The sequence below is a fragment of the Bos indicus x Bos taurus genome, chromosome 16 (assembly GCF_003369695.1).
Source record: "Bos indicus x Bos taurus breed Angus x Brahman F1 hybrid chromosome 16, Bos_hybrid_MaternalHap_v2.0, whole genome shotgun sequence".
In the NCBI taxonomy this organism is placed as follows: Eukaryota; Metazoa; Chordata; class Mammalia; order Artiodactyla; family Bovidae; genus Bos; species Bos indicus x Bos taurus.
In genome coordinates, this window is record NC_040091.1 from 51,613,873 (window position 1) to 51,638,000 (window position 24,128).

General features: G+C 47.4%; 1 protein-coding gene across 1 annotated transcript in view; it reads right to left on the reverse strand.

Annotated features, from left to right (window-relative positions):
* Positions 1-2,355: 2,355 nt before the first annotated feature.
* TMEM51 (transmembrane protein 51) overlaps positions 2,356-24,128 on the reverse strand; it is a 59,169-nt gene continuing 37,396 nt past the window's right edge. The window contains exons 2-4 of the mRNA XM_027565339.1: positions 12,106-12,169; positions 6,614-7,136; positions 2,356-3,499 (exon numbers count right to left, since the gene is read on the reverse strand). Coding sequence (XP_027421140.1) covers positions 3,091-3,499; positions 6,614-6,951 — 747 coding nt within the window. The 5' untranslated portion in view covers positions 6,952-7,136; positions 12,106-12,169 and the 3' untranslated portion in view covers positions 2,356-3,090. The remainder of the gene's footprint in view (positions 3,500-6,613; positions 7,137-12,105; positions 12,170-24,128) is intronic.

Here is a 24,128-nt window from a genome sequence, read left to right on the forward strand (position 1 = left end):
AAATAATTTTCTACTTGATCATTTCCAAACATACAAAAACAAAAATTTCTGTGTGTGTGTGTGTGTGTGTGTGTGCGCGCACCGCACACTCAGTCATGTCCGACTCTTTTTCAACCTCATGGACTGTAGCCCATCAGGTTCCTCTATCCATGAAATTTGACAGGCAAGAATACTGGAGCAGGTTGCCATCTCCTTCTCCAAGGGACTCTTCCCAACCCAGGGACCGAAGTCACATCTCTTGTTTCTCCTGCTTTGGCAGGCAGATTCTTTACCACTGTGTGCCACCTAGGAAGCCCCCAATTTCTACAGCACTCGTGCCTTATAGGATGAGCCCAGAAGCAAAGCAAGGGCTGGTTTCTAATGAGTTGAAGATTGAGTCCCTTGTTGGTTTCCTAAAGTCACTATAATGAATTCCCATGAGCGTTGTGGTCTAAAACAACAAACTTACTCTCTTAACGGTTCTAGGGGCCGAAAGCCCCAAGTCAGCATCAGCTGGGCTGAAATCAAGGTGTTTCAGAAGGACTGAACTCCTGTGAGTGCTCTAGGGAGGAGTGATTTCATGTCTCTTCCAGCTCTGGTGGCTGTGGGTGTCCCTTGACTTGTAGGTGCATCACTCCAGTCTCTACCTCCGTGGTCAATGTTTCCTCCTCTTCTGTGTATATAATCTCTTCCTGTCTCTCCAGGCATACTTCTGGATGGACCCACTTGGATAATCCAGGATAAGCTCAAGTCAAAAATCCTTAATTTCATCGCATCTGCAAAACTTTACCTTGTAAGGTAATGTTCTTGGGTCCTAGGGATTAGAGCCTGAGATCTTTGGGGCCACAGAGCAACCTACTGCAAGCCCCAAATGTCTTTCTCTCCTGAGGAGGGTCTAGGCTGGGTAGACACCCTGACAGATGTCTACCAGAGACCAGATCAAGAGCCCTTGTAGAAGGTCACTTACTTTTTTATTTTGCTTGTGCTAGATCTTCATCGTGGCATGTGGGTTTCTCTTGTAGACCACAGGCTCTAGAATGCAGGCTCCACAGTGGTGATGTGTGGGCTCAGTTGCCCGGTGGCATGTGGGATCTTAGTTCCCCAACTAGGCAATCGAACCTGTGTCCCCTCCATTGGGAGGCGGATTCTTAATCACTGGACCACCAGGGAAGTCCCTAGAAGGTAATTTCTCAGCTTATTTGGAACCTTGCTCCTCCCCTTTCTTTTTTCCTCCTGTTTGTCCTCCAATCAAGGAGAAGCATTAGGAGTAGATGAAGAGCAAGTCCAGCCCAGAGTTACATGGAGAGGCCCTGGGTGGCTCAGGGGTGGGCTGGGACCAGACCAGGCCTCCAGGTATCCCAGGTCACCAAGCAGACCCTTGTAGCTTCCTGTTTATAAATTTACATGAGGAAATGAAAGGTTGGGATTTCGGCACTGTGGCCAATTCTGTTATAAGAAGGTGCTTGACCTTCTAATGGCTGCTCCTTCCCTCCCACAGGAGCTTTTAGGAAAACATTCAGGGCCTGAGAATTTGCTCTCCCAGCCACACAGACCCCTAGCAGCCAGCTCCAGGCTCACCAACACCAGGAAGGGAACTTTGTGTTTTATTTTGGTTTTTATTTTTGGCCATGCCACATGGCATGTGGAACTTCCCCACCCAGGAACTGAACCCATGCCTCTGACATTGGAAGCATGGAGTCTTAACCATTGGACTTAACCACGTCCCAGAAAGGGAACTTTGGACTTGCTGTCTAAATATCCAGAATTTTCTGTTGGGCATGTCGGTTGACAGGGACACTCTCAGCACTTGGGACACACAAGTCCTCATTTAAAGTCTGAAAGAGCCCTTTCCACTGAGTGGCACAGTAGACTGTGGAAGAACTAAGGCCCTGGGGCCTAGGTTCAAATCCCAGCTCTGCCACTTATTAGTGGTGTGACATGGGGCCCCTTAATTAACCTGATTCTCCATGAACTAACCCACAGTAGGAATACCTGGCTTGTGTGGGTGTGTGCTCTGTTGTGTTCGGCCCCATGGATTGTACCCTGCCAGACTCCTCTTTCCATGAAAGTTTCCAGTCAAGAATATTGGAATAGGTTGCCATTTCCTACTCCAGGGGATCTTCTCGACCCAGAGACTGAAGAATCTCTTGCGTCTCCTGCAGTGGCAGGCAGATTCTTTACCACTAGCACCACCTGGGAAGCCCAATACCTGGCCTGGGCACAGCTGAACAGGGATAAATATGTGAAGTGCTTAGCATAGCACCTGGCAGATACTAAGTGTTCAGGATATATTAGCTAGCATTGTTCTCATTGGTGAGATTTCTCCCTAAGCAAGTCAGTGTTGGAAGAGCTGTTAAGGTAATCTAGCACCAAATGTACGACATATAAAATATTTTATTACAAAAAGCTCATTTTAGAAGGAACAGAACATCTCAGATGGCTTTCTTTTTTTTTTTTTTTTTTGCCAATACATAGGAGAGACTAGGAAAAGTCTACCAATGAGACTAGGATCTTATGCATCCTCAGGTCTTGAGGCCTCAAAACAACCGATGGCATCAGGGTTCTGAGAACCCCACCTGGGTCTCACCCCCATGTAATCATCCAGCCTCTTGTTCAGCTTAATTCATGATATGGGTGTGTCCTTTCTGTAGAGCCGGTCATCTTTCCTACCCACAGTGCAGGACTCCAGGGAGAAAGTGAAGACATAACTTATTTTCTTTGGGAAACAAAACAGTCCTAGTGGAAGCAAAACAAAGCCATGATCTAAGCCAGTTGCTACGTATCCTTTCCTAATCAGAAGGAGGAGTATTGTCCCCAGCAATTCAATGTCAAGGAAGGACAAAGGGGAAGATGCCGGCACTGCTTCCCTGGATGGGGTCACAGCTTCTCAAGATCCGGGGCAGCAGCTCTTTCCAATGTACCTGCGACCGGAGGTCCTGGGGACCCCAGAGTCACTCCCCAGTCCTAGAACGCCCTCAGCTCCTGGCCCCATCCAAATAGCTAAGTACACACCTGGCCCCTCCGCTTCTCAACTGTGGCTGAAGTGGCTTCATTTGGGGTCTGTTGGTGCAGAGGACGAGAAACAGGAGGGAATCCGCCCAGAAGGGGCCATCAGTCAGGGGGCCGGGCATCAGGGGCCTTCTCCTGGACCTCATCGTACTGTGGGGGGGGTGTCAAAGGCTCGATGGAGGGAGGAGGCACGTTTTTGTCTGGCAGGTTGATCCTAAAGTCTTTGAGGTGAAGCTTTTCGGATTTTATCCTTCTCACTTTCAGCGGCTTCAGGCGTTTGGACAACTTGGAGTTCTGCCTGTCGGGGGGGTTCCCTGGGCTGGTCTCCACGTCGGCCCTGGTTGTGGTGGGGCTCGTCTCATCCAGCCCTGTCAAAGACTCGTAGGAGGGGAGAGAGATGCTCATCCGGGGGTTCTGGTCCTCGTCCCTCCCTTCTGCGTAGTTTGTGTTCATCACTTCCTCGTAGCTGGGGACGTAGTACCGTGAGGAGGCCTCCTCCTCCTCCTCCTGGCTGCAAGATAGCAACACAGACATGGGATGGTTAGCATGTGCTCGAGTCACTTACGATCACAAAGAGATGGATCCCAGACCACATGTTGCCACTGGGACCCTGGATACCAGCCTTGTTAATAACAGGTGTATCCAAGGAGGAATAAGAGCTATCACTTCACCTATTGGCTACAAGCCAGACACTGTTCTAAGTACATATAAACTAATGTCATCTTCCTAAAGACACTATGAGTTAGGTTCTATTGGGTTGGCCAGAAAGTTTGTTTGGGCTTTTCCCCTGGATAATATGGAAAACCCAAATGAACTTTTTGGCCAGCCCAATATTGGTATACCCATTTTATGGATGGGAAATTACAGAATAATTTGAGATACATGTAAATTTTATATTCCAGATATTCTTTCTCTACCCAGGAACAACCATTTTGCTTCAAATTGGCACCTGTTTCATGTATGTTTATGTTGTCTATGGTCAAAGGACGCCCATCTGGGCATCAGAATAGCCCACCTGGTATGCTGTTACATTTGGGCTAAAAAGCAGGGGAGGTTAACACTTTTCATTTTATGGATGGGAAAACAGATACATTGAGGTCAAGGGACTTGGTCATACCTTTAATGATGGGTGACTAGTTTTCCTTCTTTGCTCTTTTTTGTATTTCCCAAGTTTTCTAGAATATGCCTGATTATCTTTTACTTTCAGAAAATTTGTTTAATTTTTCCAAAATAAAAACATCTCCCATTCCACTAGAAAGATAAGACATTCTTACTGAAAATTCAAACACTACAGAAAAATTTAATAAAGAATATAAAAATACTTAGATTGCCAGGAGAAATATCAACAACCTCAGATATGCAGATGATACCTAAAGGCAGAAAGTGAAGAGGGACTAATGAGCCTCTTGATGAGAGTGAAAAAGGATAGTGAAAAAGCTGGCTTAAAACTCAACATTCAAAAAACTAAGATCATAGTATCTGGTCCTATCACTTCATGGCAAATAGATGGAGAAAAAGTGGAAACAGTGACAGGTTTTATTTTCTTGGACTCCAAAATCACTGTGGATGATGATTGCAGCCACAAAATTAAGATACTTGCTCCTTGAAAGAAAAGCTATGACAAACCTAGACAGCATATTAAGAAGCAGAGACATCACTTTGCCAACAAAGGTCCATATAGTCAAAGCTATGATCTTTCCATTAGTCATGTATGGATGTGAGAGTTGGACCATAAAGAAGGCTGAGCACTGAAGAATTGATGCTTCTGAGTTGTGGTATTGAAGAAGACTCTTGAGAATCCCTTGGACTGCAAAGAAATCAAACCAGTCAATCCTATAGGAAATCAGTCCTGAATATTCATTGGAAGGACTGATGTTGAAGCTGAAGCTTCAATACTTTGGCCACCTGATGGGAAGAGCCAACTCATTGGAAAAGACCCTGATGCTGGGAAAGAATGAAGGCAGGAGAAGGGGGTAACAGAAGACGAGATGGTTGGTGGCATTACTGACTCAATGGACTTGAGTTTAAGCAAGTTCTGGGAGATAGTGAAGGACAGGGAAGCCTGGTGTGCTTCAGTTCACGGGATTGCAAAGAGTTGGATACAATTTAGTGGCTGAACAATAACAACATTCTGCTATACACCTTTCCAGATCCTTCTCTAGTCCCATAGCCACAATGTCTGATGTGATGAAGACCTTAACATGCTGTGTTATAAACCTTTTCTCAGAGATACAGATTCACATTAACAAATATAGTTTGGCAGTGGCTGCAGAGAATTCTAGTGAATGGGCATGTTATAATTTAGCTCGACTGATGGATATTTAGTAGTCACATCTGTCTATGCTATTTTCAGCAATGCTCTGATAAATCTATGAGTACAGACCCCTTTGCACTTGTGTGACTGTGTCCCAAAGATAAGCTCTTAGGAAGGTAACTGATAGGCGCACACATCTTTAAAACGCCCGTTACAGTGAATTCCCCTTCAGTAAGGCTATGTCAACCAGCCCCTCATTAGCAACCCACTTCCTGACAAATCTTAACCCGGAGTACAGTCTATGTTGGCCAGCAGATAGGCAAAGAATTACAATGCCTTTTGTTGGTTGTTTGTATTTCCTGACTAATGAGACTGAACAACTATCATTTGAATGTCTGTGAAATGCTTGTTCGTGTTCTTGGTCCATTTTCCAACCGTGTGTTCTTTAACATTCATTTGTAAGGCATCTTAAAAAAAATTTTTTTTATTGTGATAAAAATCACATAATATAAAGCATACTATTTTAACCGTATTTTAACTGTGTATTTCAGTGGCACTAGTCCATTCACAGTGTTGTGCATGTCTCACCATCATCCATTTCCCAAATTTTTCACCTCTCTAAACTGAAACTCTCCCCATTAAACACTAAGTCTCCATTCCCCATCCCTACCCCTACCCGCTACCTCCCCAACCTCTGGGCCCTGGCATCTATCAATGTACTTTCTAACTCTATGAATGTGAGGTACTACTCTAGGTGCCTTGTATAAGTGGAATCAAACAGTATTTGCATCTGTTGTATATTGGAATGCATTTTTAAGGTTAACTTAATATCTGTCCTACAAACAGACTGTGCCTTCTTCCCCCCACCCCACCCCATGCTATACAGTAGGTTCTCATCAGTTATCTATTTTATACAAGTAGTGCTCTTTTTACACTTGGGGTATCAACTTTTATCTTATGCCCCCAATTCAGCACTTGCTTTTTAAATGTGTCTGTAGCATTTTTTTTTTGTCAAATAGAACCTTGCTTCCCAACCTTTCAACTCAAAGCATAAACATCCAGGACACTGGGGGTAAATGGACTAGCTTCCAGGGGACAGGCTCTGGCCACCCCAGCTGCCATGCAGATCCCCTGGAGGGTGTGTCAGAATCTTGACACAACTGTAATCATTCATTCAAACCATATTATTTGGGAAACTCTGGGATCAAAAGATAAAGTCATTTGTAAAACGATAAACTGTTTCACAGAAGCGGTCATGGGAGACAGCCCCTTAGATTAAAATGTTCTCACCATTGTTGAGTCCTGAGCCTGTGGGTATGCATGTGGGTGTGCGTGTCCATCCCCAGTCCGGGTCCGGTCGGCCATCCTCACCTGTCCTCCTCATGGGCGTGCGGTTCGACCCCTGGGTGCTGGATGTGTGCCAGCTCCTCGCCCTGCCGCTGCTTCCTCTTGTCCCGGATGCTCAGGCAGATTGAGAGCAGGAGCAGCATCACGCCGGCCCCAACCAGCACGTAGGCCACAGAGAAGGTCTTGCTCTTAAGGATGCCACTTCCTACCTCCGTCTTGTTCCCCTGAGCAGCCGGCTTTTCTGCGTTGCTGAACCCAGGGACCAGGTTCCACATGGCCATGATGATCCCAAGGACCAGCATCCCCAGGCCGATGGCAGTCAGCGCATAGTGCGAGCCGTTGGCTTTGGACTGGGCCATCATGCCAGCAGGAGCGGGGCAAGGTCCAGGTTCAAAGAGAGAAAATAAATAAATAAAAAGCAGCAGCTGCAACAAAACGTCCTGAACGAAAGCCCTAGGGCCACACTAAAAAAACGGCGGCTGGACTCTCGAGGGATGGTTGCAAGCCAACACAAGGCATTCTGTGTAGACGGCTGCGTCCGGGAGGTCTGCGAGGAAAGCAGAGAGGAGAGAGCAAAGTCATTTCTGATTCAAGGCGCTCTGCTGAATGCGGTGGCTGTGCTCCTGACTAGGGACGGGGTCGGGGCGGGGTTGAGGGGTAGGGGGAGGCAGGACTGAGTCATGGCCAGGGCTGGGCTTGCCTCTGATGCGTTCCAGACGTCTTACGTGCCCTGCTCCTTCTGTGATCTGCCTCCCCAACCTGAAAAGGAGAAGCCAGACCTTTCCCTGCGGGAAGCCAGAAAGGTCAGAGCTGCTGGTCATCCAGATAGTTTGTGGGATTTAGTGAAGTGCAGTACAATCTCAGCCTCTCACCAGCTACGGCGAGAGTGAACCATGGCTTCCTGAGCCATGTCAATATTGCCTGGCTAACCGGCATCAGTCATGATGTGACCCAGTGGAAGTAGCTTCCCACTGTCTGCAGCACAAAATCCAGGCTCCTTGGAATCCTGCTCATGGCGGGCTCAACCTGACCCTGCCTCTCCCACTCATCTTGCACTTCACTCCCCATCGCAAACTCCCTCCAGGGTTTCTGCCCTTCTTTGATCAGCCCTGCTCAGCTGCCCTTCTGTGTCTCCCACAAGCCCCCAGGATCTTCTGTGGCAAATCTCTTTCTTTCTGTGACCACTTCTTTTCCACTTTGCTCCTGGAACATAGCAGCACCCTCCCTCCCCCAATGCCTGCTGAATCAAATGAATGAAATAGCCAGATGAAGCTGTCCTGCAAGGCATGCTTCTTTTCAGCCACATGGAGTTTTACCTTTTTTTTTTCCTTCTCTCTTAAAGGGTGCTTTTCCATTTATTTTTGGCTGGCACGGCATGTGTGGCATGCGGGATCTTAGTTCCCCAACCAAGGAATGGAATCTGTGCCCCCTGTATGCGGAGCAGGGAGTCTTAACCACTGCACTGCCAGGGAAGTTCTGAGTTTTGCTTTTCTTAAAGGGGCAGAAACCTGCACATCCATCATCTTAGCTGTTGTGCCCAGCTGGATGAAAAACCCTATCTTGTGAAGCAGCTCCGAGACCTTGTGCTCATGGGATCAATCAGCTGGGAGTCTGTAACAATTTGCTGGCAGGGAAAGGGAGCCTGATAAGCCAGTGACTTGAAGGTTTGAGATTGGAACACTTTCAGGGGGCTGGAGGACCAGCGAGTAAGGCTCCTGGCTAATTACTCCTCAATACATTATCCCTGCCACAGCAATCTTTGCAGAACAGTAAAACTTTACAGCTGTTTAGATGGGCAAGGCCCTATTTGCCATTCCACATTCTTTCCGCTCCTTGCAAAAAGATGGCTAACCAGGCCATGTGAAATCTGATGCTGCCGAGATATTTTCTCATCAAGCACTGGGCTCCGTCTGAAACTGGCCACTTTGTTCAAAAATACTCTAAAAATAATTGGGATAACATCTTCTACTGGCTTGAAGTCCATTCCTTCTTTTTTTTTCTCCCACTCAACAAATATTTCACATGTACCTGCTAAGCAGTGTTCAGTACTAGAGAAATACTGATGAACAAATTAAGGATTAGCGGGGAGGTTTCAGGCCAGCAGGAGAACAGTCCACAGGGAATAACAATAAAGTAGGGGGAGAGAGAGAGAAAAAATAAGGCATAATCTGTTTTTAGGACATATATTAAGTTAAATATAACTTAATGCCTTCTTAAGAAGGCATTCCAATTACATTGGGTGCTAAGTTGTTTCAGTCATGTCCGAGTCTTTGGGACCCCATGGACTATAGCCCACCAAGCTCCTCTGTCCATGGGATTCTCCAGGCAAGAATACTAGAGTGCGTTGCCATGCCCTCCTCCAGGGGATCAAACCCACATCTCTTACATCTCTGCGTTGGCAGGCAGATTCTTTACCACTAGCGCCACCTGACTCCACTTATATAAGGTACCTACAATAGTCAAATTTATAGAGTCAGAAAGTACATTGGTAGATGCCAGGGGCCAAGGGGTGGAGGTGGAGAGGGGGAATGGGGACTTAAGTGTTTAATGGGGACAGGGTTTCAGTTTTGGAAGATGAAAAATTCGGGAGATGGATGATGGTGCTGATGGTGAGAGTTGCACAACAATGTGAATGTACTTAGTGCCACTGAACTGCATAGTTAAATATGGTTACAATAGTATGCGTTATGTGATTTTTATCACAATAAAAATATTAAAAAGGGCTTCCCTGGTGGCTCAGTGGTCAAGAATCCGCCTGCCAATGCCAGAGACCTTGGTTCAAGCCCTGATCCAGGAAGATCCCACATGTCACGGGGCAACTAAACCCGTGGGCCACAAGTCCTGAGCCTGTGCTCTAGAGCCCAGGAGCCACAACTACTGAGCCCATGTGCCCTACAGCCTGGCTCTGCAACAAGAGAAGCTACTGCAGTGAGAAGCCTGCCACATTAACTAGAGTAGCCCCCTCTCACTGCAACTGAAGTCCCCGCGGCAACGAAGACCCACAAAATAAAACCAATGAAGACCCACAGCCAAAAATAAAGTAATAAAATTTTTAAAAATTAAAAAAATAATGAGAAGAAAGTACAGGAACTGTGGCACTAGGCAGCCGGGGGTCCTAACTCAGGCTGGAGGGCATATGGAGAATCTTGTGAAAGAAGCCCCACTTCACATATGAGGGTCTGCCTCCTGAATGTGCTATACTATATGGGTGGGTACAAGTGTGTACATACATGCACACGCATGCCCGTGTGCTGGTATATGACCATGCTCGTGTGTGCATGCAGAACACTGAACAAAAATCCTGTCGGAGACACTTGCAGTGAGGCCAGCTGCTAATCGCCTACTGTATACACAAGGCGGTGTGCTTCTCACATCACTCATGGCCAGCGAAGGGAAGGATGAGGGGTTTCGCAGCCCTAGCAATGCCTCGGTTCTGCCAAATGGATTGGAGACAAAGGTCAGAACTAGGGGGCTCAGTGGTAGAGAGATGCAGCCTGAGCCTTGTGCTGGAAGCAGGAGAGAAGAAGAAACTATTCACTGAGCACCTGCTCAGGGCTGGACAGCCAGGCCTCTTACCGGGGAGGCTGACAACCTGTTTATTAACTCAGTGATGTGGCCACATTACCCTAACTGGCTCCTCGCTCTCATTCATTCTCAATTCAAGTTTTGCTTTGTGGTGTCACATGAGTAAAACAGGCCCCTGATGAGGGACATGGGCAGAGATGAAAAAGTCAGAACGAACACATTCTTGGCCTGTTGTCAATGACTGAAAACCGGCAGTAATACTCAGTGTGGGTGAGGGTGTTGGGATGGGCAATTTCATACAGTTTTTCTGGGTGGCAAGTTTTGGCATTTAGGGATCAAAAGTTTCAAAAATGTTTATACCCTCAAGCTCTGTCATTCCAACTTCTAAGAATTATGTACAGGGCAAGGATATTCATCCTAACTTGATAGCAGTGGGAAACTAGAAACTACTTCAACAGCCACTAGTCTGGATCTGGTTAAATAAAATACGCACTTACTGAATTATGGTCTCAAAGCAGCTGATGATAGATTTTAAAATCAAATAAGAGTATGTTCAGTGTGATCCTAATTTTTATAAAGCTCTGTACATGGGCATGTATTATTCATATGAATATATAGGGGAAAAGGCTGAATGATTTTACTTATGTTAAAATAAAGAGGCAATATATTTCATATATGTAAACATATATGTAAAATCCCAGATGAGAGACACATTCCAAACTTGTGCCAAAGATTGTTTCTGGGGATGAAGGGGGCTTAGGAAGTGTAACTTTTACTCTATTTCTGTATTTTTTAGAGACAAAAGACCTACATACTCTATTTCTGTAGTCTGAGTTTTTTACAGTTAGAATGTATTGTCTTAAGGCAACACAGCTTGGTGGTTAAGTGTGAGCTGTGGAACCAGGCTGCCTGGGCTCTCTGCACCTTCCCAGCTGAGTGACCTTGGACAAATGACTTAACCTCCCTGTGCCTCAGTTTCTACAACTGTTAAGATGCAGATAAAAGCTCTCTAGGACTCAACCTCATAGGAAAGGTATGATAAGTCAACAAGTAAATGTACATAAAGTACCCAGAACAGTATGTGACCAGCACACAGTGAGTTCCTACAGGAAGGTTTGTTATTTAGTATTATTTAAAGCCTGCATTCTCCATGGGGTGAGCTCACCCACAAGGGGGGAAAATTGGCTCTTGGGGATGGTGTAAAATAATCTTAATTGTTACAAAGTTTGTGGCCCTCCATGGTACATAGATACTCAGCCTATCTGGTATTAAAGTTTTATGGAGTGGCGGGGTGGGGGAGCACTAGAAAAAGAACATCTAAAAAGAAAGAAGGATAGTGGGGAATAAAGGCTTGGGAGAGACACCACTGAATGTGTTACATTAAATTTCAAAACACTCAAATGATACAAGCCACAACGTTTATAGTTATTTTCTCTGGGTGTTGGGATCAGAATGGTTTTTATTTTCGTTTTCTCCTTGGGAGGGTAATAACTAGAAAACACAGAAATGTGTTGTTTTTCAAATAAGAAAACAAAATGAAGGCACTTGTTTTTTGGGTTTGCGGCAGGGTTTTGTGTCCAACGGTAGCTTCAGACCCTTTGCTGGTTCCTCCCACCCTCTGGAAACCAAGACCTCGAAGGTTCACTGTGGGGCATGGAGACCCAGCTCCCCAACGTGCAGCTGGTGGCTATTTATCTTGTTTCTGGCTTGTTGACCCACGTTATATTTAGCATGTTGTTCTTTCCCTTTCAAAAATAATGGAAAGAAGCTAATTTTGTGCTTAGAGGATTTGGGTCACATAGTTTCCAAGATGTCCTTAAAACAGAGCAGCCTTGGTGAGCAGCCTGAGGTCCCAGCTGGCCCAGACTCACCTTGGGACCCAGGAATTGGGTCCATCACAACTCAGGTTCGAGGCAGCCCTAAGAGATGAACGAATGATCCTGTATTTAGGTTTTCAAGAAAGCTGTGAACCAGTTAAGAGAGGCACCTACCTGTGGTTAGCTGGGGAGGCAGTTGACAACTCTTCATGCTAAAAATCTTGTGTTAAGGACCCACCTGTAAAAAACCAGAAAAGCAGCTTTCTAAGTACGCTGTGACCATGTCAAGTTGAGGTACTCATGCGGGAGGCATGTGTTTTCTTTGTTTTCTTTGCTTTTGGGGGAGAAGGCACATGCAAGAAAAGTTATATCAAAAGAAGCCAAGACTCTAACAAGAACAGGGCTGCAAAAGGATGATGACATGGCAGTCACACTGATGAAATCTTTCCATGGGTTTCTCCAACCTATACAAGTGCTCTGGAGAGTACAAGGAGAAACACTCCCCAGGTCACTTTATAGGGAATGTGCAATCTTGACCCCAAAAGCAACAAGGCAGGAAAGGAAAATGACAGGTGAAGCTGATCTGCCAGTGCAGAAACAAAAATCCTAAACAAAATATCAGCAAATGGAATCCAACCACATTTTTCAAAAAGGTTTATCCCAATAATGCATAGTTGATTCAACATTAGAAAATCGAATAATGTCATGTCCCAGGAGAAAAGATAAACCCTGACAGTAGCTGACTATGCAGTTATGGTCCACTGGAGTATGATGCAGCAGAGAAAAGGAATAAACCGCAGCTCCATGCACCAGCACAGACCATTCTGACAACATGTGAGGCTGAACAGGAAAGCATATTGCAGAAGAACACACGTAGCATGATTCTATTTATATGCAGTTCAAAACCAGGCAATGTATTGCTTTATCTCTGTAATTATTAGGAAGAAAGGCAAAATTATTAATTAAAATTGAGGACAACAGGTATCTCCCTGGAGGAGTGAGAAATGGTGTCGAGGAGGAATAGTGAAGGGTTGCCTGGGTGTTCATTAAATTATTCATTAAACATATATATATATACCTATATATACTCTTTTGATTGGCTGGAATATTTTACAGTAGGAGATTCTGAGAGTTGATACCTTTCCATTGTTCTTAGCATAAAATTCGAACTCCTTTGCTGTGGCCTTCAAATCCCACCAGATTGGACTGGGCTCTTGCCTCTTATCTCTTGACTCACCAACCCTCAGGGGGCTTCCTGTCTGTTTCTAGTCGCATTAAGCACATCCTGCTGCAGGGCCTTTGCACTTACTGTTCCCAATGCCTGAAACTCTTCTGTCTTTTTTTTTCTGGATTTGAGCATGATGTATTTATTTTTCTAGTCTTCCTTTTATAAACTTCCTCCCCCACCCTTTTTTAAAATCTCTTAAAAATTTTTTTTTATTGCAAGATATTTGTTTTATAATATTGTGCTGCTTTCTGCCATACATCAACATGAATCAGCCACAGGTATACATATGTCTCCTCCCTCTTGAACCTCCCTCCCATCTACCTGTCTTTTTTGTTTATCCATTTCCTTACCGCTTCTGTCTTTTAGCTCAAATGCCACCTCCTCAGCGAGGATTTCTTTGATCACACTACACTATCCTCTCCCTTACCCAGCTACTCTCAAGCCCCATGCTTTGGTACTTATGACATTCCTTCCTATGGATGGATGATGTTACCTCAGTCTACAACAGCCTTGCTTTGCTTTCCTATTGTCTCCCCACTGGAGTGTAAACGCCTTGACAGAAAAGTCCCATTCGCCTTGTTCATTTCTGTATACCCAGCACTCAGCACCTTGTGTCAAGACTGTAGCACAGTCTTGCTATTAACAGACTTAGTTATTAACTCTTAGTTAACAGGTGCTTAATAACTATTGTAGAATGAATGAACGACTATCTAGCAAGTTAAAAAGTTTAACTGATATCCTGTATCCATTAGGGAAAATGCCTAGTCCAAGGTTGGCATCGAGGGGGACAGGATTAGATAGAGCTAATTTTCAGGATATCCAAGTCTCATGTCCTTATGCAAATGATTTCCCAACAACACGGGAAAGTCACCCAGGCTAAATGCGACTTCCATTCTGACCCAAGACATTGACTCTGTCAGTATTTCCTGGTGGGGTTTGAGGTTTCACCTGGCCCCTGGTCTTCCTAGCAGGTAGGTGAGCACCCTGAGCTTTGCTCCTCCAACCTGGGCATCTGCTGTCTTTATTCCCACACACATCCTTGGCTAACCAGCTACAGCCAGGTCAAGGGATTTCTCTGGAGAGTTGAGGGGAAGAGAGGGCTGAGCCCCACCACGGCTCTAACATCTGAGTGCTCACCTGGCTGAGACCCAAGTTGTGGAGGGGGGTGGATACTTATCACCAGTTCACACTTAGGATCTCTTTCTATACAGACGCGGGCTTCCCTGGTGGCTCAGCTGGTAAAGAATCTGCCTGCAATGTGGGAGACCTGAGTTTGATCCCTAGTTTGGGAAGATCCCCTGGAGAAGGAAAATGCTACCCACTCCAGTATTCTGGCCTGGAGAATTCCATGGACTGTATAGTTCATGGGGTCGCAAAAAGCCGGACAGGACTGAGCGACTTTCACTTTCACTTTTCAGTATATAGACAGAGACTGTATGTGGTGGTGCTGTAGCTGCTAAGTCGTGTCTGACTCTTGTGAACCCGTGGACCTGCCAGACTCCTGCATCCATGGGATTTTCCCAGGCAAGAATACTGGAGTGGGTTGCCATTTTCCTTCTCCAGGGAATCTTCCTGACCTAGGGATTGAACCTGGGTCTCCTGATTGCAAGAGGTCTGCTGCATTCTTTACCAGCTGAGCCACCAGGGAAGCCCTAGAGACAGTATAGAGATAACAATTTAAATAAAATCGAACAACAGAAGACAGCACTGCTCTGGCTGAAACAGCACAGTGTCCCAAGTGTTGATGGGCAAGCCTTCCCTTGCCCCTCTCCCGCTGAATCCCAGCAATTCTCTGGAACACAGTTTAGAAACCTAGGCTGTGCTCTGGACCCTCATGTGGCCTCTGAGTTCTGTTCTCTGGCCCTGGAAGGCACAGTTCCAGAAGTGTCCAGCCCACCCGGGGGAGGAGATCTCAGCAGTCGGAGGTGTCTGGCAGCATAACCAGCCCCCATGACAAAGAGGCTCCTTGACCATTCTCCCTGCGCCCCAACCTCTCTCTGCCAAGCTGCATAATTGGGAAAGGGATCCCCGGCTCCATTCGCAGGGACCAGGCTGTGCTACATTTCCGTCACAAAGGAGGAATTCAGTGAGGCCCTTTCTGCCAAGTTTCAGCTCACAATCACTTTTGTCACCGAGCTCCAGTCCCCTGCCGTGGGGAGGGGGTGCGGGCTGGAAGAAAGGCTCTGAGCAACCTCTGCCGCAGCCCCGTCCCTCCTGGGAGTTTCAGGCCATCTCCCCTGAGGTCAGAGAGTGTCAGGTTCCTGTTCTTTTAGGACAGGTTCTTGTAGACTGTGCACTCGGGAAAAAATGAAGAGCACTGTGCAAATGAGTCATAAAGTCAGAGGAGCGGGGAGGGCTGCCTGAGCCAGAGAGCTGATAGGATAATGAAAAAGAAAGGGTACTGAGTGAATTGAGAGACAGAGTAAGGATAATAATAGGAACAGTTCAAGAAGGAGACAAGTACCCTTTCTAAAGGTATCCAAGCCTCAGAGGTGCCCTTCAAAGAGGATTAGCCCCAGGACCTCTGAGTCTCAGAGAGGTTAAGCATTTTGCCCTGGGCCACACAGCTGAAAGCTGCAGAGTCAAGATGCACAATCAAATCTGACTCTGAAGACCACTTCTTTCCCCTTATATAACATCAGTTCCCACAAGGCCTAGTCCCTGTGGGCCACTCCCAGCGAGGGGGGAGGGGGCGCACATAGGCCGGAAATGGGCGATGTACGGATGACCGCTGGAGATGCTTCATCACCAAAGCATCAGGGGTAACAAGTGTGCGTTTCTTTTAAACTGGCTTTTTAAAGAATCTAGCCCCAACAACTCATGGGTCCCTACTGTGCGCCTGGGGCTTTGGAGGATGCACAGATGGGTGAGACTACTTTCACAGTCCAGCAGAAAGACGGGTTACTCTTCTTCTTAGAAGGGAAGTCAGCACCAGGTGAGAGATGTTGAATGTCATGTGTTGAATGCCGACTCTGTGCTAGGCCCTCTGTTGAGATCTTTCCGTGCCCAATCATTTAATAGTTATTAGTTCCATTTACGGAGAAGGCAATGGCACCCGACTCCAGTACTCTTGCCTGGAAAATCCCATGGACGGAGGAGCCTGGAAGGCTGCAGTCCATGGGGTCGCCGAGGGTCAGACATGACTGACTTCATTTTCACTTTCCACTTTCATGCATTGGAGAAGGAAATGGCAACTCACTCCAGTGTTCTTGCCTGGAGAATCCCAGGGACGGGGCATCCTGGTGGGCTGCTATCTATGGGGTCGCACAGAGTCGGACACTACTGAAGTGACTCAGCAGCAGCAGCAGTTCCATTTAGGACAGTCAAGTTCAGAGAGGGAACATAACTGGTCAGACGCCACACAGCTAGTACAAGGCAGGAGTAGGTTATGTCTGATTCTAAAGCCCATGCTTTTCATCACTACCCAGCACTGCTAAAACAGGGCGTATCCAAAGAGCCTGTAGAAAGAGCAACCAATTCACTTTGAAGGGGGCTGGAAGGAGGAGGATAAAGCAGCAGCTCTGCAGGGCCTGGAGGCATCTGTAAACTTCACTGGGGCAAAGTCTGGGGACAGGAGGAGATAAAGTGTCCTGTGGGAAGGGCTGAGTCTGGAAAACTGCACAGAGATGGGGGAGGAGATGGGCTTTCCTGGTGGCTCAGATGGTAAAGAATCCACCTGCAATGCAGGAGACCGGAGTTCAATCCCTGGGTCAGGAAGATCCCCTAGGGAAGAGAATGGCTACTCACTCCCATATTCTTGCCTGGAGAATCCCATGGAGGAGGAGCTTGGCAGGCTACAGTTCATGGGGTCACAAAGAGTTGGTCATGAATGAGCAACAAAGCATACATATATATGGGAGCAGATATATATAAAGGGGAGCAGACACCTCCCAGGATGCACCACTTCTTGAAGAGAAAAGAGGCAGCTTCCCCTCACCCACATAAGACATCAGTAATTTTTATAAGGTCTGATGTCCTCAGTCTCGTTGCTAATCCACTAAGTGTTGCTGAAATTAAGGAAGACTAACTTACTCTGAAGACTCCGGGAGCCATAAACAGAAGGAGCAAGTTAACAAACCGGGTATCTTTTCTTCAGGACCTTGACTCAGTGTCAAGAAACTAAGTTTTTGTCTAAGTTTCTCAAGAAACTTAGAGAAACTAAGCAGGCAGCTGGAATGTGACCCTACTTACAGGGCTGGCACCAGGACCTGATATCCAGGGCTCCCGCCACACTCAATATTTCTCGGGAAATGTGACATCTCTGTGTGTTTCCCTGCCAGGATGGAGTCTGAGAGCTCTTGTCACCATCAAAGTGAGCCTGACTCTTTCTCCAGGCTCTGGGAATGCACCAACAATGGCCTCCTGCTCTGGCAAGCAGGGCTGAACACAGGCACTGACCACCCTACCTGGCCTCCCCGACTTCAGCCCCAGCCCACCATCAGCAACTATGAAATACCTGCTGCTGCTTCCTGGACACTGACTGCATGCCAGGCTCACACTAAGCGTTCTGCACAAGTGAGCTCATTTATCCTGCCCCATGACTAGACAAGGTGGTCCCCATCTTTGTCCACATCATCACTGAATACACTGAGGCACAGAGAGGTTGAGGAACTTGTCCCAGGCCTCACAGCTTACAGGTGGTGGCCCTGAGCCCAGCTGTTTGTTCAGGTCTTCCTCATCTGTGGGGTGATGGAAAAGCAGCCTTTCAGCCAAGCCCGATGAGCTCCTCTCAAGGCAGGGCAGCAGCTATTATTAAGGGCTGGGTCTATGGTCCCACCACTGAGGCTATCCTCTGGGCACGAGGAGCAAATGAAGTGAGACATCACAGCTGACCTTCTGGGGACCAGAAGTGCAGGCATCTGACGTGCAGCTCCGAGTCTGGGAAGGCGGGAGGACTAGGGGGATAGACGAGAGCCTGGAGCACATCTCACCTCACTGTCCCCCACCCCCAGCTGCCAGACAGGCTCGTGTGAACCTGGGCACAGTCTGGACACACTGTTTGTCCTTGAGTAGCAGGCTGTTTTGGACACCAGCTTGAGTCCTTTGGTTCTTCCTTCTCAAGAGTCATTTTGCAGCACATAGTAGAGGAGGGCAGAGGTGACAACTTCTAAAATCAGGGACTATGGACGGCGACTGCAAGGGTCAACTCCACCCTCCACATGGTGGGATTCCCAGAGTGGGTTCCGGGCCAAAGATGCATTTGCATCTCAGCTCTGCTACTGAATCATTACCTAGAAAGGTGAATTCTCACCCCTCTCCTCCTGTTGCCTCATCTGTCAGAGGGGACGGGTGGCTCAGAAGTAAGGTATCCCCTTGTAATGCAGGAACCTGCAATGCAGTATATGCAGTTTCGATCCCTGGGTCAGGAAGATCCCCTGAAGAAAGAATGGCAGCCCACTGCAGTATTCTTGCCTGGAAAATCCTATGGACAGAGGAGCCTGACGGGCCACAGTCCATGGGGTTGCAAGAGTCAGACACGACTTAGCGACCGAACTACCAACACCACCACCCCGCTGGGATCTACCTCCCTGGGCTGTTACAGTGGGAAAGACAAGGACTGGGATTCTCCCCCGAGCCTCCAGAAGCAACTAGCCCCTCTGACTTTAGCCCATGAACCTGACTGCAAGAGAATAAATCTGCGTTGTTTTCCATCCCCAAGTTTGAGGTGGTAGTTCCTTATAGCAGCCACAGGAAATGAATACAAGCAGCATTCGTGTTCTGTGGCACCTGCCAACACTCAGGCTGTTTACTTACCTAACAGTTGGTTTAATCAGGTACAGTTCCTTACTCTTGACCAAACCAATCACTTGGTGAATTTTGCACCCATTCCTTCTGGGACTGGGCTGGAGGGAGGCTGGGCATCCTGGCACTCTTTGACCTGGTTTACAGGTTAACCCACGATTCTGCTCGTGAGCCAAGTCAGCACCTGTTCTAACTTTGCTTGGACAGAAAGTGTGATAAAAGGCAAACACTCTCAGGCTTGTATCAGCAGGCTCTCCTGGTGGCTCAAAGCTAAAGTTCCTAAACTGTGAGGCCAAAGCAAGGCAGATGTTTATTTTATGTAGTCTTTCTATGAGGGGGTTTTAACAACCAAACAGAGGTGTGTGGAGGAGACAGACCTCTGAGGGCCGATGAATCCTGTAGATCCAAACCCTCCCTGTTCCCAGGCCTTTATCAGACTGGCTCTGATTCTGGAGATTAGGACACAGTTTGAGAAAGTTTATCCTGCCCATATCTGGACATTTTCTTTTTTAGCTACAGCAATGTTGCCTCCATAGAAGTGGTTCCCAAACCTTCTGCCAAGAGCCCTTTGGGAACACAGTTGAGCCGCCCAACCCCCTCCCTACTCCCTCCTCTCCACTTTCCACCAGTGATTCCCACTGGAAGCATTTTAGCCAGAGCTGCCATCTCCAGCTCCCTCTCTCTACCTGCTTCTGATTTTTTAGGAAATCACCTGACATATTCAATTCTTTCTCCAGCAGTTACATTTTGGAATTGTAGCAACACCCTTAAATATTTCCTAAGCACTTACCAAGTGCCCAGTAGCTCAGCTGGTAAGAATCTGCCTGCAATGAAGACGACCCTGGTTCAATTCCTGGGTCGGGAAGATCCCCTGGAGAAGGGATAGGCTGCTGCTGCTGCTGCTAAGTCACTTCAGTCGTGTCCGACTCTGTGCGACCCCATAGACGGCAGCCCACCAGGCTCCCCCATCCCTGGGATTCTCTAGGCAAGAACACTGGAGTGGGTTGCCATTTCCTTCTCCAATGCATGAAAATGAAAAGTGAAAGTGAAGTCGCTCAGTTGTGTCCGACTCTTTGCGACCCCACGGACTGCAGCCTATCAGGCTCCTCTGTCCATGGGATTTTCCAGGCAAGAGTACTGGAGTGGGCTACCACCCCACTATTCTTGGGCTTCCCTGGTGGCTCAGACAGTAAAGAATCCACTCGCAATGTGAGAGACCTGGGTTCAATCCCTGGGTTTGGAAGTTCCCCTGGAGGCGGGCATGGCAACCCAGTGCAGTACTGAAAGGTTGTTGCTGACCCAGGAAAAGATGCCGGGATTCTTGGCCTCCAGAAGAGAAGAATGTAATCCGGGGCCAGTGACGAGGCTTGATCGCTCAGAGGTTTTGTGGAATAAGGTTTTATTAAAATATAAAAGGGATAGAGAAAGCTTCTGACATAGACATCAGAAGGGGGCAGAAAGAGTACCCCCTTGCTAGTGTTAGCAATGGAGTTATATACCTTTTAATTAGTTATTACAGTGAATCAAAAGAATGTCTCAAGTTTGTGAAAATTTTACCAGACCTACTCCAGCAATTTACATTTTAGGATAACAAAATTAGAATTTAACAATAGAAAGATCCTCCAGACCCACTCCTGTAATATACATTCTAAGATATCAGAATTAGAAGGTTTTCAGGAAGGAGAAACTGTCCTCCAGCCAGATACATTGTTGTTGTATCATCCCTAGTACAGAGTTTAAACTGAGTTGTGTAATTGACTAAGACTAAGGAATGCAGCACTGACTCGATGGACGTGAGTCTCAGTGAACTCCGGGAGTTGGTGATGGACAGGGAGGCCTGGCATGCTGCGATTCATGGGGTCGCAAAGAGTCGGACACAACTGAGCCACTGATCTGATCTGAAGGAATGCAGAGGAAAAAAATGTTTGTCCTTTTCTCCTCCTTAAGAATTTCAGACCCCCAATCTCCATTTCAAGAGCCCCAGACCCCTTTCTCCTCCTTGGGGACCCTGAACTTCTTATCAATCTGCCTAGGAATCGACTCCTCAGTATTCTTGCCTGGAAAATCCCATGGACAGAGGAGCCTGGCAGGCTACAGTTCATGGGGTCGCAGAGTCAGATAGGACTGAGCGACCAGCATGCACACACACACCAAGCGCCAGACACTGTGCCGGCTGCTCTCCGTGCATTTATTACTACTATGATTAATTCCATGTTGGGCTTCCCTGGTGGCTCAGTGGTAAAGAATCAACCTGCAATGCAGGAGACGCAGTTTCGATCCCTGGGTTGGGAAGATCCCCTGGAGAAGGAAGTGGCAACCCACTCCAGCCTTCTTGCCTGAGAAATCCCATGGACAGAGGAGCCTGGCGGGCTACAGTCCATGGAGTCGCAAAAGAGTCAGACATGTCTTAGTGACTCAACAGCAACAACAAATTAATTTCGTGTAATATTTTATTTATAAAATTTAGAATATTTTACATTAATATTGATAATTTATCATTGCTATTTAATATAACTACATTTTAATTTATTATTTACTATCTTGCTTTTTCCCCCCAAACTCTAATGAGAAAGTATCTAGAATAATCTCCATTTCACAGATGAAGAAACTGAAGTTCAGAGAAGTTAAGGTACCTACTCTAAGACACACAGCGAATGGCACAGTAATGATTCAGACTGGTTATGTCTGACTCCAGAGCTAGCATGCCCCACTACCCATCGTCTCTCAGTCCCCACACTCCAACAGAGAGCCCCGTCCCTATACCCCATCCACCGGAAGCCCTGCCTAGGCCGACCTCAGCCTCTGCAGTCAGGAAGTAGAATTTCTTGTTTTCCTTCCTCTCATTTCCCCTCCATAAGAACTAACTTCCCCCGTGTGAGTCACTCAGTCCCCTGGAACCCTGATACTCATCTGGACAGACTGTAAATAATTGACACCGATGTTTAATCATAAAACTGGAATAGAGGTTAAAACAGGGCAGCCTGCAGGAGAGGGGAAGGACAAAAACTGCCTGGGGAAGGGGGCTTGCTTTGAGGGCCTTGACACCTCTTCCACGATGGGAGACAAAACAAGAACTACCCCTGGCCTAGAGCTTAGTACCTTCACGACATAGCTCATTCATGCTTTCCAATGTCTTCTCCCTGTGAGGGCTGGGCTGCTTCCCTGACTCTGCAGAGAGGTCAAGGCATAATCAGTGCAAGGGTCAGAGTGAGAGCCGTCTCTTTCTAGAGGTGATCAGAACAGACAGAATTAACCTCACGGGGTTGAGGAGTGACCGTCTCATTCATGTTAAGTGTACTATGCTGGGTACACAGTAAGTGTCAAGACATGGTGCAGAGAGGGAGGGATGACATTTGGATTTCCCCAGCCTGTTACTAGCCCACACTCACCGCCACCCACTCCCCCAGGCTTTTTATTTCTTTCTGGCTGTGCTGGGCCTTCATGGCTGAGCAGGCTTTCTCTAGTTGCTGTGAGCGGGGGCTACTCTTTGCTGCCGTGTGCAGGCTTCTCACTGGAGTGGCTTCTCTCATTGTGGAGCATGGGCTCTAGGGTACACGGGCTTCAGTAGGTGTGGCGCGTGCGCTCAGTAGTTGAGGCTTCAGGGCTCTAGAGCACAGGCTTCATAGTTGTGGCACACGGGCTTCGTTGCTTGGCGGCATGTGGGATCCTCCTGGATCAGGGATCGAACCTGTGTCTCCTGCATTTGGCAGGTGGATTCTTTACCACTGAGCCACCAGGAAAGCCCCTGCCCCGCCCCAGGTTTTAAAGTCTCCTAGGAACTGAAAAGATCATCCCAGGAACTGAAAAAGACTCATCTGCTTCTTCTGCAGTCAACAGGTGATCCTGCAGAGGCCCAGTCATCTACTGTAGAGGGCTCCTCATCTACAGAGAAGCCCCAGTGAAACTGCTGAGATGCAAAACGATTTCTTGGGGGCCTCAGAGTGTGCAGCTCAGCTGTCTTTCCTCTCTGCCCTCTGATCTGTAAGTGCCAATCAGGACCCAGCTCAGGGTGGGAAAAGGGGCCGGGCTTTTCAGGGATGCGCCAGACTCAGATGGCTGAGGTGAGATGTCACCCGTAGGGCATAGCTCACCTCTAAGCATAGGTCACCTCCTGAGAGCAGGTGACAACTCACCAGCCTGATACTCAGTAGGACGGTTTTGTTTTGCCTGCTCATGGCTCCCAATATCCACTCTTCCCTTCCTCCACTGTTAAGAAAACTCCCGATGGTCAGTTTCCCATGCTTTCCCAGAGTAAAGACAGCATTATCCGGCCTCTTGGCAGCTAGCTGTGCCATATGACCAAGGTCTGGCCAGTGGGTTATAACATCAGTGCCATGGCTCCTGCTGCTGGAATCGGAGCCCGTTTCTCTGTCCAGACAGGCAGCAGCATCTTGGAGATGAGGCCCCGAGCCAGTGTCAGCTGCTACTGAGGACCGGGGGAGGCATGCTCTGTGGGCACCTGTAATGGCTGTGACTGAGGAACCCCTGGGGCTTCCCCAGTGGCTCAGGTGGTAAAAGAATCTTTATGCAATGAGGCAGACCTGGGTTGGGAAGATTCCCCTGGAGAAGGGAATGGCTACCTACTCTAGTATCATTGCCTAGAGAATTCTATGGGCAGGGGAACCTGGCGGGCTACAGACCATGGGGTCTCAAAGAGTTGGGCATGACTGAGGCACTAACACATTCTATGGGGCTTCTCAGAGGCCTTTCCAGAGATTAAATCAGTGATGAAAAATATACCTGCATTTCAGATATGCTCATGAGATCATGGACGCCCAAGGATGGGGTGAGGAGGCTGCAGTAACACCCAGCAGGGGGCTCCCAGAGCAAGGTGAGATGCTGGGGACCAGTGACTGTTCATCACCTGACTGTCAACATAGTCTGAAAAGCTGATAAACACCTATGTGCTAACCCACCACACCCCAACCCTGAGAAGGGCTATTCATCTCCTGTTGCTGCTATAATAAATTACCATAAATATAGTGGCTTAAAAGCAACACAAATTCATTCTCTTACAGTTCTGGAGGTCAGAAGTCTAAAATCAAGGTGTCAGCAGGGTTTTTATTGCTTCTGGAGGGTTCAGGAGAGAATCTGTCCCTTGCCTGCTCAGCTTCTAGAGGCCGCCAGCATTCCTTGGCTCCTGGTCCCTCCTCCCATCTTCCAACCGTTGTCACATCTCTTTCTCACTCTGGCCGTCCTGCTTCCCACTCACAAGGATTCTTGTGAC